This window comes from Cyphomyrmex costatus, unplaced genomic scaffold (genome assembly GCF_001594065.2).
Source record: "Cyphomyrmex costatus isolate MS0001 unplaced genomic scaffold, Ccosl1.0 scaffold825, whole genome shotgun sequence".
Lineage (NCBI taxonomy): Eukaryota > Metazoa > Arthropoda > Insecta > Hymenoptera > Formicidae > Cyphomyrmex > Cyphomyrmex costatus.
Genome location: NW_017280403.1, coordinates 10,960 through 25,835, shown reverse-complemented (window position 1 = coordinate 25,835; position 14,876 = coordinate 10,960). Strand labels below are relative to the sequence as shown.

Genomic DNA, 14,876 nt, shown 5'->3' with positions numbered 1-14,876 from the left:
GTGGACAAACGAATGCAATAATGATTTTACCAATATTCGCATTTAAGGTGCCAACTTCACAAAGCAGCTCTGTAATGTTGAAATCTCTAAATGCGAATTAATTGCCGGGATCATATATATGTATATATAACTTATTTAAAATATAAACACGCGCGATATATTTTAACATATTTGTAAAAAAAATGGGTGTAATATATATCTTTAATGTTAATACTTTTAAGCTTAATAATAAACATCACGCGCATGGAAGTAAGCATACATATATGTAGTTGCAGGGAGGAATATTTATTCTGATCCACATTTTATGTAGCGCGAATACGATTATACGAACCGCGAATATCTACTTACCATCAGTCTTGAAAAGTATATGCGTTATCCTCAGAATAGTGGATCTGGCATGTAGTTCACATCCACTTTTGCAGTGGGCAGTAGTGCGCGGCAGTATTTTGTGGTTACAGGTTTTAGGTCGTTATGTCCTCTCTCAGGTTTCTCTCTGATATTACCGACACGATCGTGAACATTGCGGCTACATAGTTCATAGAGGCGCTTCAAAATTAATAAGTATAAAGTCACTAAATTTAATCTAGTGACTATAAATAAGTAATCTATTAATCTAGTGACTTTAAATAAGTAAAAAGGTAACAGCTAAATCCCGGGCATTATCGCTCTAGGCTTCTCTCTGCTTCGTGGAAGCAGCAACCAATCAGCGAGGTGATATGAGTAGTGGCGTAAAAAATATTTTCTTCGCCACTGCTACGATTGCAGGAAAAAGGCCTTCATGTTGTCCGATTTCTCTCTGTTGGCAGCCTTGGCGCTAACTTGACTGATTTGGTAAGACTTTACACGTTTTCTTCTGGCACGTAGGACACGCTAGATCTTTGGCCGCCGAGCAATTATTGAGCCAATTTGATACTTGGACGTGGCTCGAGGTATAAGCTTTGATTTAACAGTATATTTAATATGAAACCGATTCTCCTTTGATTCCCTCTAATCAACTGTTAGCTAATCTGATTAATATCACGAAAAATATAAGTATGTACTTAAATTCGTGTAAATCCACCGATCAATACAGCACATTGTGAAGTATTACATATATAATACTTCACAATGTGCAGTATCGATACACATATATCTCGTTAAAATTTCGAGAGAAACAATTCTGTTGAGTTTAATAATATCGTCAACTTACTATTCTAATTAAGAGCGATACATACATATATGGCAAAGTATCTAATTCAACGATTTTCCAAAACTGGTGATTCGATAATCTAGATGATTTGGATACACTGATGAGTATAAGACAGAAATTTAAACCTTTTTCATATAACACTTTCAGATTTTATATATTAACAGAGAGAATGAAGCACTTGATTTCAATTTTTTGTTTCCTCTACTAATATAATATATTAAGTAGATAGGTGGAGTAATTAGAACACTTCAAGTTTTATTTTTAGTTATATTTTTGATAGTATAAATTTAGATTAGAGTTAAATTTATATTATTTATATTCTTATGAAGATAGAGGAATATAAAAATAGTGAACTTTAAGACTTCTGGACCATACTTATTGTCCTTTTCCAAAACAAGATTTTTTTTTAAACAATTATACAACAAACTATACAATGTTTTGGCTATCTTAAAAGGTTCAATGTTTTAGAATTAAACATAATTTTATTATGATTATTTAACTAAATAATTTTTATAATCTAATTTATAACATATACACACACACACACATCATGTATACTTTCATTTTAACTCAATCTTAACAGCTGTTTTATTTTACAAAATTATGATATTTATGAAATATTTAATTTCTGCGCCAGTGTATACAGGATATAAGTATTTGCTTAGACAAATTGTGAAAAATTGTGAAAACAAATATAATCAAAGATTTTGATCCATCATGTAATTCAGAGCATTATTTTTAAGTTTATTAATTAAATATTTTAACAAAATTCATTAAATATGCCATAATTTTTAACTAGATAAATAATTTCTTTATTCTTAATAGCTTATTGCTCCATGCCATGATTATTTTATTATGCATTCACATATTTGCATGGACTTAGTTGATATCTAGATTCTTCATTACAGGAAGATTTTATGCATCAGAATGTCAACGTTCTCTGGGCTTATCGAAGAGATACCAGGCATCTCGGTGGATCGTTTTGATAGACAGAACATGAATTCTTCTGCGTATTTCCTTACTCATTGTCATATTGATCATATGCACGGCTTGAATAATGAGTTCTTTGATCATTTGAAACAATATAACAAGTACCTTTATTGTAGTCGTATTAGTAAAGTTATTTTAGAAAATAAATATTATAGAAACCTGCGTAATATAGAAACTTGCGTAAAAGATATTGCTATCGATAAGCAAATTCGTATTAAATATAAAAGGAACAGAGACAGTGAAGAGACTGATATTCTTTTGGTAACATGTACTTCTGCTGGACATTGTCTTGGCTCAGTAATGTTTATTTTTGAAAACAGAAATAAATTAATATTATATACTGGAGATTTTAGAATCAATCCAAGAGATTATAGTAAAATAAAATCGCTGAATCATCGTAGGGATTTTCCAAAGAAATTTGATAAAGTGTATCTAGATACAACGTTTTTAGATCGTAATTTTATTTCTTTTCCGACAAGAATAGAATGTATAAATTTAATGTCTGAAGTTGTGAAGGAATGGCTAGATAAAAGCCCAAGGAACGTCGTTATTCTGGAATGTTCCGCTTTGTTTGGCTCTGAGTTTCTTTACATGGAGCTGTCAAAATCTTTGAAAACACTTATTCATGTTAAGGAAGTTGTATATAACAGTTATAATCGTATCCCAGATTTGGCATGTCACATTACGAATAATCCACTGGATGCACGTATACATGCATGTGTGAATAAACTGAATTACTCAGGTCTGACATGTCGTACCAATGTCCTTAAACAGGATATATTAATTATTGTACCATCAGTACTAAAATGGAAAGGTCATAATACGAGTGTAGTTGGAAAGTGGGATAAGAATAAGGAGGGAATGTTTAATGTATGTTACTCCATGCATGCTTCTTTTAATGAACTTGAAAAATTTATACAATATTTTAAACCAAAAGAGGTATATCCGTGTGTAATTCCCAAAGACACAGATTTTAAAACAGTATCTCAGTTGCTAAATCAAATTAGAAGATAAGAAAAAGACAATGTATTTCAAAATTATTGAAAAAAGCTATGTCTCTTAAGCGCAAAGACTATGAATAAACCTTGGACTAAGTATTTTAATGATAACGACAATTCTTAAAATTAAGAATTATAAAGAAAATTAATAGATAATTTTTAATGGTGGTAGCACTAGAACTGCACAGGTCTAAATTAACCCAATCATAATTCAAACCATTCAAGGTAAATCTATCTTTTTACGAAGGAGGATTGTTACCATAAAAGTAAAATTACTTTTAATTAATTGTGATTATTTATGAAAAGTCACAAAAATCTAAAACTATGTGCAAATCTAAATAAATTAGGAAAGAAAAATTATCAGATAGTAAAAAATGGCACAGTGTGGTTCTAATGTTAATGATTATATTAGTCTTATAATTACGTGTTATTATATAATACATATTATATATTATTGTTATGCTTCAGACAAAAGTTTGTACTTTTATATAATAAAATGAATATATTTACTAATTCATGATATATCCTTATTCTTAATTGATTCTTGAATGTAATAAAACCATGATCATATTAAAAATTTTAAAAATTGAATTGGAATTTAATCAATCAGAAAAAGGAAAGCCAATCTCAATATTAGTGAACTTTTTGTTTTGATTAGTTAAATTTTAATCCAATCTTAATCTCAATCTTTAATTATAACCTGAAGAACCATGTTTGTGTATATAGATTGAATCTTTTGTTTATCCTACTTCTCTTGTCTTGTTCGCAGAAATTCATATCATTTTTGCTTTATAAAAGTAAAATACTGAAAAGATGACAACCGCTACAATAGTACCCGTTGCACTAGCTAAAGAAAAGGTATGGTTTGACAAGCCATCCTACGACAAAGCAGAACGGCAGTATTTTGAGAAAATGGCCAAGGTAAGGAATTGTTGTTGTTGCTGTAATCATCCACTGCTCAATAAATAAAGAGAGTTGTCGGCAGAGAATGGGATAGAGTAAAAATGTTTAAACGTATAGATCATTGGGTAAATCGTTTGTCTTCAATAATCATAAATTTTAAGTAACACCAAGATTTTTTTTAATCCATATCCTTTGAGAAAGTATAATACATTCATAATTCACCAAGTGAATTTACTAGCCCTAATCATAGCATCCATAGTTAGTGCCACATTTGTCATTCTCCTATGTTTGTGTATGCATCATGTTTGTGTTACTGTATAACTTACTAACATTTCTAACACACAAATACGCGGGAATATCTGGTGATAACAAAATTAGCTTTGCTCTCTTTCTCTCTTCATACTTTACATAGGATATCGATAGCATCTTTGTATAATGAGAAATATAAAATTCTTTCTCAGTGTGATCTCAAGCTTTTTTCTACATTTTTAAGGTATACTGATAAAATAACATTGTAATTTTTTGTAATCTTTTTCGTAAGTCGTTTTATTCATATTTTTTGGTCAATAATTCAAGCATTATACAAATGATAGCTAATGCTTATATGCCAACATATAATTTAAACACTGTACATGATTACATAAACGTGTTTAATTATAATACATATTAAGTAGCAGTTACGTTCGTTTGCACAAAACGTTTGCAAAAAAACAATTTTGTTTTTGCTTCTTGTGTTATTTGGAAAACGTTGACCTATACTTGCATAGCTTGGAACATGTTTCAAGGTGGTGTCTCGTAAGATTGCGGAAGGCTGCACGCTTAAGTCTGACAATTCTATAACTGACAAATGCCAAGATCTAATCAATACTAATACGTTGAAATCTAAGGCTGAAAAGTCTAAAGACAACAAGCTAGCTCATGAGTCGAATGAAACAAATATGAAACGTTCCAAATGCCAAGGAAAGAATGCAAAACTCATCAATAAAGATATCGCGGATGTGTGCAACATGCAGAATAAAGAAAGCGCAAAGACATGTGAAAAATTTAATAGCGAGAGGGATAACACGAAGGAGAAGGAGAACGCTTCTACGAGCGAGAAATCTAAAGAGTATAACGCGAAAGAGGCTAAAGAGAAAAAGAACAAGGAAGATACGAGAAATAAAAATAGAGGAAATGAAGGAAATGATCTCGGGGGAAATAAAGAAACTGCAGTGCCATTCACAAGGAATAAAGAACAAATGCCCGATCAGGTACATGCTCTAATGCAATCTGTGGGTTACTGTTCAATGTGTTTCGATACAACATAGACAAATTATATTTGTAGTTGAATTTACGTTGATTTTATTTTATTTCATTATATCGTCATAGAAAATAACGTCTATTACATTTTGCAGTTAAAAGAATGGCATCCGTTTCTTTGTTCTATTTTGTTTTTATCTTGAACTGAGGGATTTATTGTAACATCTATATTATTTCTGTCTGCTATAAATATGCATGGCATATGCATGTATCAACATTAATGATTTAATTTTTCATTTATGATTATGACAAAAACGGATCTGTTATATTCGTGAAAAAAAGATTAAAATATATATGTTTTAATATTTAATATATAGATATATTTAATATATAAATAATATATAAATAATAAAGAGTAATGACAAAGAATAATTCTAATATTTTTGTTAATAGATTTAAACTGAAAAATTTAAATTTCTATTTAAGAATGTTTTTTTAACATTATCAATTTCTAAACAATTTGCTTAATAGTATTTATGTCATAGTGATTATTATCACTAAAATGTGTATAGGAATACTTTGAAAAACTTTTCTGCTCTCTTTTTTATGTGGATAATTTTTTGGTATTTGTGTATACCTCTCTCAATGAGTTTTTAATTGCATTATTATTTAGTTAATAATTCAACAAGTTTTTCTCATTTCTTCCTCTGGAAAAAAATGTATATAATAAACTAATAAAAACGTACTTACTTTAATAATTTGTAAATACTGTTTATTTTTGTAGTATACTGCCGCATTTTTATATTAAAAAATATAGTATTATCTCACTTCTTAATATTTCTGCTATAATATGCGCAATGTCTATCTCCACATGTGTGCTAGCTTGATAAATATCCAAATATATATTTTCAATATCAGTTTTAAAATATGATTATATTTGTCTTTTCTGTAAAAGTAAATATGTATGTATATACTTAATGTGCCTTCTTTTAATAAAATTAACATTTAATTAACACTGTTATTACAAAAGAGTAATGCCTACTTATATCAATACTCCTAGAAATTGCATTTTATTCTACTTTTCATTAAAAAAAAATAATTGTTAAAAAAAAGAATCTTTAGAAAAGAAATATTTTAATATTTTATCGTATACCATAAATACATGCATCTGTATACATATATTAGGATTTTTAATTGATATTTTGTTTTTGTTAATATTATTAATATAAACTTTAGTGGAGATATGGCATGTAGTTTTGAATAATCAATCTGGGTGTGAGCTTACTTTTAATCTCGGTGGATACAGGGAGCTCAACAGTCCACTTGCCCATTACCTCCTGTTGGAAGTTTGGCCAATGAGGTTGCGAAGGCTCGGCAGCATATTAAACAGTCTTTACAGTGTGTGAGTACTGCACTCTCTTCGCTCACCCCTTATACAACGTAATTTTCCAAAATCCGCTTACTAATTTAACATTTTCATATTATTTAAATCTATTCTCACATCCCCTTTCATTGCTTCTTAGGCATTTTAATATTTAAAATTAATGTTGCGAATGAGAAATAAAATAAAAAGAATTTTACGTTTGTAAATTAATTGTTAACTATCTGTATTATGTTTTATTTCACGTAAAAATGTTTATTGTATGTTGTTCATGTATTAATGTAATAACAACAAATTATTGTGTGAGATTAGTTTACTAATACATTAATACATTAATTATAACAATATTATACTTTATTGAATGTTAAAATTTCTATGGATAAGATTGGATACAATAATCAAATATATTATTTGGTCTTACTAATTCTACTGCAGTAAGAAATATAATTTTTATAATCATATATTTTTTAGATGGACGATATTGCAGCACTTGCTCATACCGCAAATCAAGATATTAATCCTCGTATAGTCAAACTTGAAAAAGAAAATCAGGATTTACAAAATAGTACGTATATTATAATTATTACAATATTATCTTAAAAAGTATTTTATAATATTCATCAGCAATTAATAAAAAAAAACAAGTGATGTAATATCATATTATTAAGTATACATATATATTTATTTTTATTATATATATATATATATATTACAATTATTTCTTTTTTATTTATAATCCATTAAATCTTTTTATGAAATGTACATATGTAGTACACACACACATACGCACACACACACGCCAGCAAGTGGAGTTAATTATCACAATAATTCCTTCTACATAAACTATATAATTACATATAGGGGAGACCGGGGTACCATGGGTCATTGTTTGTTTAGAGAAATCCAGAATGTTTAGGTTGGTGCAATTAATATCATATGATTGTTATTTAATTGCCCATACTAATGTATCTAGATGGCAGTGCTCCACTTCCGTTATCTTTCCGTATATATGCCGTTAAAGAATCTCATGGTGCGAAAGTGGTTATATTTTACCTCTTACAATTTCTTTTATGTTGTGTTTCTATAAAGTATAATATACTTATTACGAGTTACATACATGATTCTATGCATCTTTCTGCATTTTCTCTGCAGTGCAGGTAATAATTTATTGTTTACTTCGATGTTATATTTCACTGTCTTTCATATTAGACACATCGAGGCACCATGGATTATATACTAATAGACGTCTAGAACAATTTGCGTAGCTGCAAAACCGTATATACATAAAAGATTATGTAATCATATTTTACGCGTGTCTTTAAAAATGTAATTAGATAAATCTCTTTATACATATGGTTATGTATGAACTATGTAAAATTGTCTGGATAGATTAGATTATTAAATAAAATTAAATTAGTTAATTGGGCAAAGTTAAATTGAACAATACAAATTCTTTTATATTCTTTTAGAAAACACGATAAAAATGATTAGAAAATATAAAAGAAAGCCGTCTAAGGATACATATGTGTTTGACCCCATGTCCAGGGTATCATTGGTCATTTCTAAAAATTTCTTTTTCGATTTTTATTTAAAAAACAAATCAATATTTATGAAAAATGCTCTATAAATTTTAAAATATATATTATCTCTTAATTATATAAAAAAGTTGAGACCAAAGATCTTACATTTTGATGTATTCTTTACTGTTTGAATTTTTGTGACTCATGGTGCCCCGGTCTCCTCTATACATATTATACCTCAAATAATTTTAGCATGAATTAATTGTATATTATCTAAATTTTAATTATTGTTGTTACTTTTTACATTATAGTTTTTAAATTATTATTTTAAAACATTGTGTAAATTAAAAAATGTGTACAAAGATAATATGAGCTAAAACAATGCAAAAAGTGTATTAAACAACAATGATTTTCTTTTTATTGTATCAATAGACAATCTTAAAGATGCTGGCAAGTAATTAAAAGAATATGTATCATGATTTGAAAATCTTTCTGAATAGTCATTCAGGACCTAAAGAGTACCGTTGAAAAATTGACGCATCAAGTGAAAATTGTTGGAACTTTGGAAGATCGTGTGGGGAGCCTCGAAGCACGTATACCTTACATAGCAATTTGTCCTGCAAAACCTGAGGAACCAGAAGAGCAGAAGCAGAACAAAAAAAAAGATGACAATGAAGATATTGATCTATTTGGTTCTGATTCAGAGGCAAGTGAGCAAAGACTGTAGAAATTATATTAATTGATCTTTTTATATAAGACGAATGTTTAAGTTTAATTTTGTATGACACAGAAATAACTGAACACTACACACTAATATTCCTAAATTAATACAAATATTAAGATGCAAATTTATATTTATGTAATGTATCTGATATTTATTATTTGGCATACACCAGATATTCCCATAATGATTCATCCAATATTAGCACTTTTTCACATTCATATAAATTCAGTTTGCAATAATGTCCTTTCGCGAATTATAAAATGTCTCTTTTCATCTTATGATGAAAATTCTTACTGTATTTGATTCGATAGGGAGACGATTTAGAGGCTGCCAAGATTAGAGAAGAACGAATTGCTGCATATACTGCGAAGAAGTCTAAAAGTATGTAATGGGGTTCATAGTAGTCCAAATTATATCATTATTAATCGACTTGTATTTTGTAGAACCAGCCTTAATAGCTAAATCAAATATCGTTCTGGATGTCAAACCATGGGACGACGAAACAGATATGCAAGAAATGGAAAAAGAAGTGCGGAAGATCGAGATTGATGGTCTTCTCTGGGGTGCTTGTAAGTTTTTATATCTTTCGGTTTTTAATATTGTATGCGAACTCTATAATTAAGATTTATCTTTCTTTCGTAGCTAAACTCATGCCGCTTGCTTTTGGAATTCACAAGCTACAGATCTCATGTGTAGTAGAAGATGACAAAGTATCAGTAGATTGGTTAATGGAACAGATTCAAGATATCGAAGAATATGTACAAAGCGTTGATATCGCGGCTTTCAACAAAGTATAAAGAAACTAGAGCCAAACTACAAAAAAATGTGTGGCAGTATAGTCAAAAATAAGCATCGGTCTATGTGCCATTTCTGCATTCCATTAGCAGTATCTATAATCGAAAACTGTTCATATACACGTTTTGCTGTATAATTAAAATCATAAGACAAAGATATTCTAAAATTGACGTTATTACAGTCTAAAATCTTGAAAAATATAAAAAATAAATTTAATAATTTAAGCAGATTTAGATAAATTAAAAATATTTATTATTAATCTTTATGTTGTAATTACATTTCTCTATATTTTACTTATATATATTTTTTATTAACTGCAACAAATTGTTTCCTTTAAAAATGAAGTTACCTTTTATTGTTTTATGTTCTCATATTATCTTAAATAAAAACATTTGTGACCAATGCAATACATGTATTTAGTGATTTCTGATTTATATAACTACATATTGTGTACATTAATTAAATTTAAATTCTAACAAGAAATTAATAAAGCAGCATCGTGTTTATTTCCGATCGTGTGTTTACTCCTACTGATTTACTCTTTCATCACTGATGCAAATTAGATTGAGATATTATTGCATAATGTCATATTTCAATAAAATAATATATTGGATTTCTTAAATAATATATTGTAAAGGGCATATAAGTGTCAAACAACCTTTGACTCTTACATCTCCTTTATAATATATTATTGTATTTTGAATATTAAGAATTGTGTCTACTATCTTATCTATCTTTCTTAAATAATACCCACTGATCATATACTGCTATTCCTGATAAAAAAAATTGAATCGAAAAGTTCTTTATCATTTTGCAATTTTTGTAATAATAAGTAAGTTAACGAGATTTTAATTTCTGAAGACTGCCGAATAAACGGATAAAATCGATGCATAAAGGACCGTCTACAATGGCAGCAGCAATAGTGGATTAGGCTATAAAAGTAGGAAATTGACTAATCACAATCAAATGTGAGAAAAATCGACTATAGTTGGTTAATTTCTTAATCTTACAACCTAATCCACGACTGCTGCTGCCATTGTAGACGACCCATAAGACAATTTTAAGATATCTTTTAGTGTTATTTATGAAATATTTTGAAGATATTTTTTAAAGGGCTCTTAAAAATAGAATTAATTGTGCAAGCATTTAAAAATAAAATACGTGGGTAAAAAGTTCGTGTACTAAATAGTTTCTTTGCTAACGTAGCAACACTAAGATCTGTATTTATAGTCACTTTATACTTAAGGCTTCCTTAAATTTATTATTCCTTTAGATGCTTAGTAGCCAATAAAATAATTCATAGAGCACCTGAAGATAAACTTAAGGAAGCCTTAATATAAGGCCTAACTATGAATATTGGGTATACAGTAGATTTCTACAGTGGCGTGGCGTGTAGTAAGAAGTTTAATAAACGTTCAGCATAATTTTGGATCTGGATTTGACATTTACATATGCAGGATTTTGTGTTAATAATTGTAAGAGTAAATTTTTTGCACCGTCGCGTTGGAATGAATCGTGATGTTTTGGCAAAACAGAAAAAATCAAGTTTCTTGTAAAATTGAAAAGAATTGGATAAATATTTATTAAAAAATTATAATAATATAAGTTATATAGATTATGTTAAACATAATTCAGAATATATAAAAATCAGAGCTGTTATAGCCTAGCTAGTTGATACTTGCTAATATGTAATTTACTATACAAATTATGTGAAAATATTTTAATATAAGTATTTAATAATCACAAACTGTTGCATTTTAAGAATTTCTGATCCATTCTTCTTGAACACAAGAAATTTTATTTTCTCGGTACAAAGCTATACCTTACAATTATTAACACAAAATCCTGCATACGCAAATGGTAGTAACTAAAATTATAATATATGACCATGTTTATTAGACTTTCTACTGCACGCCACACCACTGTAGAAATATACAATGTTGCTAAGTTAACAAAAAAAATTCAGCGTATGAATTTTTTGTCCATACTAAATCTCGACTTGATTTCCTCAATATATAAGAATTTTTATATATATAAGATTTCCTCAATATATAAGGATCGTTAAAATTAAACAATAATATATATTAATAATAACCCTTACTAGTCTAACGTTTTTTCGGCACCTTTAATGGTCTAACGTGGGCCATTCGTGTCTCGGCGTTTTTTAGACATGTTAAAGGGCTTTAAAAAATCTGCAAAAATTCATGGACTTTCATTAATTCTTCAATTTCAAGAAAAAAAAATTTGTATGTCGAAAATAATTATTTTTGTATATAATTTTGTATTAAAAATGGTGGTACCGCGTGTAAAATCACTCGATCACTTAAAAAATCATAACTTCAATCCAAATGAAGCTATCGACATAAATCAAAGTGGAAATTAAAGGTGAAGAGTGTACCTTTTAGGGGACTTGAACGACCCACGTTAGACCATTAAGGGTTAATATTAAATAATATTATATATATATGTTATCAAAAAATGAATTAATCATTTATCAAAAAACATTGAAATTTCTTATTAAAAATTTTATTAAACTCTTATTAGAAATAAAGGCAGATTTCATTGTAAATAATTAAAAATGGACAAAATTTTCTATACGTTTTATTTTTGATATCTCTTTTATTTAAATTTTTTTCCAATCTCAGTATTTTTTTGAAAACATTTGCTTTTAATTTATGGATTTATTTTGCGCATTATTTTTGAGTATTTAAGAATTCGTTTAATGATATGTAAAATTTAATTTTAAACAAAGAAATGATAAAAAATTTTACAATATATATATAATATGTATATGTATATGTTTGATTTATGCATCGTTCAGTAAAACTATCGGTGTCAATTTTAGCTTTCTTTTTTATAATATTGCGAAATTACTTACGGATGAGATGTTTATTTGTATTTATGTTTAGATATACATTATGAAAGATAACGAAATTATTAGAATAAATATACCTGAGCCGAATAAAGTCTACTAATTTATTTAAATGAAATTTAACATTTAGTAGAATAGTCAGCAGAAAACACTTTAGGTAAGACGATCGAACGATCTTAATTTTTGCTTGATAGACACATTTTTTCGTAGATATAATATGAACTTTAGTTGTTGACGTTCTATGTTTGTTAGTGGTATATCATATCCTGGTTTTATTTAGTTTTGCATAAGATCCGTCTCAAGTCGATAAAAATACGTAAAAAAGGTTTTCCGCTTCTACCGCATTTTTTCTTAAGGATTTATTCTAGAGATAATTTAGAGACAAAAATCATATAATAATATTAAAATGTCGGATGAAAATATAATATATTTTTTAAACATAATAAATATCAATAATTAAAAATATCAGTAACACACATCACTTTATATCGATATTTAACAATTAACTTTCACGATTAGTAAGTACTTTGCGTTGTATTGCACCTGAACACGTAGATTTTCAACGGTATATGATTCACTAACTTTAAATACTTATAATTCAAAAGATTATTATAGCCTCAACATCTAAATTCATCTCAAGAATTCATCCTTTAAAGGAAATGCAGTAGAGGCAAAACATCCTGTATTCTACCCATTGAGAAATGACAATGGAATCGACGTCGAATTGATTATTTCGATGTCGAATCGACATTATCATTTCTCTGGGTATCTGAAGTGCGCACAAACTTAAATGAATTACAGTATTAAAATAATGTGTCAATGTCAATAATCAAAGTTCACACTTACGAATAACTTTTTTTGTCTTCTATAGAACAAAAAATATAATCATTCATTCGTTTTGCTAAAAAATTTACTATAGTATTTATACAAGGTGAAAATCGAGGTCAATATTTCGGGAAGTGATTCGAGAGCCAAAAAGGAAGAAAAAAGCTATATAAACATAGGTCCGGAAATAAGTCGTTAATTAAAATAAAGGTTAATTAAAAAATTTGATTTAAAAAAATGAATACATCTATTATATAGACCATAAAATACTGTAAAACTTTTGTATAAAACATATTTTCATACGCAGCATATAGTTTCGAAAATATTCGTTAAAAATGAAAAAATCCATTTTTTTTCAAGGGACTGTTTCACCCCCTAAACTTTGGGATAAACTGTTATAAAAAATATGGATCGAATATTTTTGCTGTTCTACAACATATCCAAAGTACATCAAAATCAGTGAGGGACAGTTCCGACTATTCCCTTGTGAGAATCAGATCTTTATTTATTTACTTACGAAAATAAAATATATTGTTTATATAGAATATATATATATAAATAAACAAAAAAAAATTTTTTTAACTTTGACATTGGACTGTAACATATGTATATGTAATAGGGCGACTGTATATTACCAATCCCGATTAACTTAATCGACGATTAAGTTCGGATATACAATACGTGTTTTAAGCCTTAGATCGTAAGAAATTAACCAATTACAGTAGAATTCGAGGGGAATAATCGACTACGTCACTACGATTCGTCCATTTCTTATGGCTTAAGGCTTAAAACTCTATTGTATATCCGGACTTAATCGTCGATTAAGTTAATCGGCGTTGGTAACAGTCGCCCTTAGGAAAATAATAAAGCTCAATAATTAAAAATAAATAACAAAGACAATAAACAATATATTTCTAAATCAGTTATAAAATAATTATTAATTATAAAAAGGAAATTCTTCTTAGGATTATTCTATTCTCAAACATTACAATTATTTTTAATTTTGTTTGTAATTAACTCTTTAATCTTTTAAAATTTCTGGCAATTTGCGAATGCAATTTTAGCTTTTTAAAAGATAGCTGCATTGAAAATCATTATTCTCGCATGAGAGCCCCACAAAACAAACAAATAGTTCTTAAAATAATCATAAAAGTGGGGTTTATTTAATAAGTACATTGCTTTAAAAAAATACTCGTTTCAAAAAGTCGATTTATTTATAATTTTTCATAGCTAGAAAGTCAAATAATATAATAATATATTATAATAAATTATGTGAAGCAATATGTATTGATGAACTTTGCAGTGAAATTGTTATAAAAATGGCTCATACTAACAAATTTTTGTTATGTTAAACAAACGTTGCTCTATTACCAATTCCAATTCTTCAATCCATTTCTATTTACTTTCTATAACATTTCTTTTAAACATTATAAATATTAT

The 14,876-nt window shown here is 27.9% G+C and overlaps 1 protein-coding gene across 4 annotated transcripts; it reads left to right on the top strand.

Moving 5' to 3' along the window:
• The first annotated feature begins 771 nt into the window (after positions 1 to 771).
• Positions 772 to 9,889, top strand: LOC108781488 (elongation factor 1-delta). Of its 4 annotated transcripts, none has more exons than XM_018549455.1 (9): positions 772 to 831; positions 3,947 to 4,098; positions 4,866 to 5,330; positions 6,626 to 6,721; positions 7,172 to 7,265; positions 8,721 to 8,926; positions 9,256 to 9,325; positions 9,388 to 9,513; positions 9,587 to 9,889. In XM_018549455.1, the coding sequence occupies exons 2-9, from the start codon at positions 3,991 to 3,993 to the stop codon at positions 9,739 to 9,741; spliced, it is 1,320 nt and encodes a 439-aa protein (XP_018404957.1). In that variant the 5' UTR covers positions 772 to 831; positions 3,947 to 3,990; the 3' UTR covers positions 9,742 to 9,889. The 4 variants fall into 4 exon arrangements, with proteins under 4 accessions (XP_018404957.1, XP_018404956.1, XP_018404958.1 ...); XM_018549454.1 differs by lacking the exon at positions 772 to 831 and adding an exon at positions 841 to 929; XM_018549456.1 differs by lacking the exons at positions 772 to 831; positions 6,626 to 6,721 and adding an exon at positions 841 to 929.
• Positions 9,890 to 14,876: the final 4,987 nt, after the last annotated feature.

Excerpts from the sequence above, each read along its gene's own strand:
- LOC108781488 (XM_018549455.1), top strand. The coding sequence starts at position 3,991 with ATGACAACCGCTACAATAGTACCCGTTGCACTAGCTAAAGAAAAGGTA. Across the intron at positions 4,099-4,865 it reads ATTTTGAGAAAATGGCCAAG|GTGGTGTCTCGTAAGATTGC; the intron begins GTAAGGAATTGT and ends ACATGTTTCAAG. Across the intron at positions 7,266-8,720 it reads AAATCAGGATTTACAAAATA|TCATTCAGGACCTAAAGAGT; the intron begins GTACGTATATTA and ends CTTTCTGAATAG.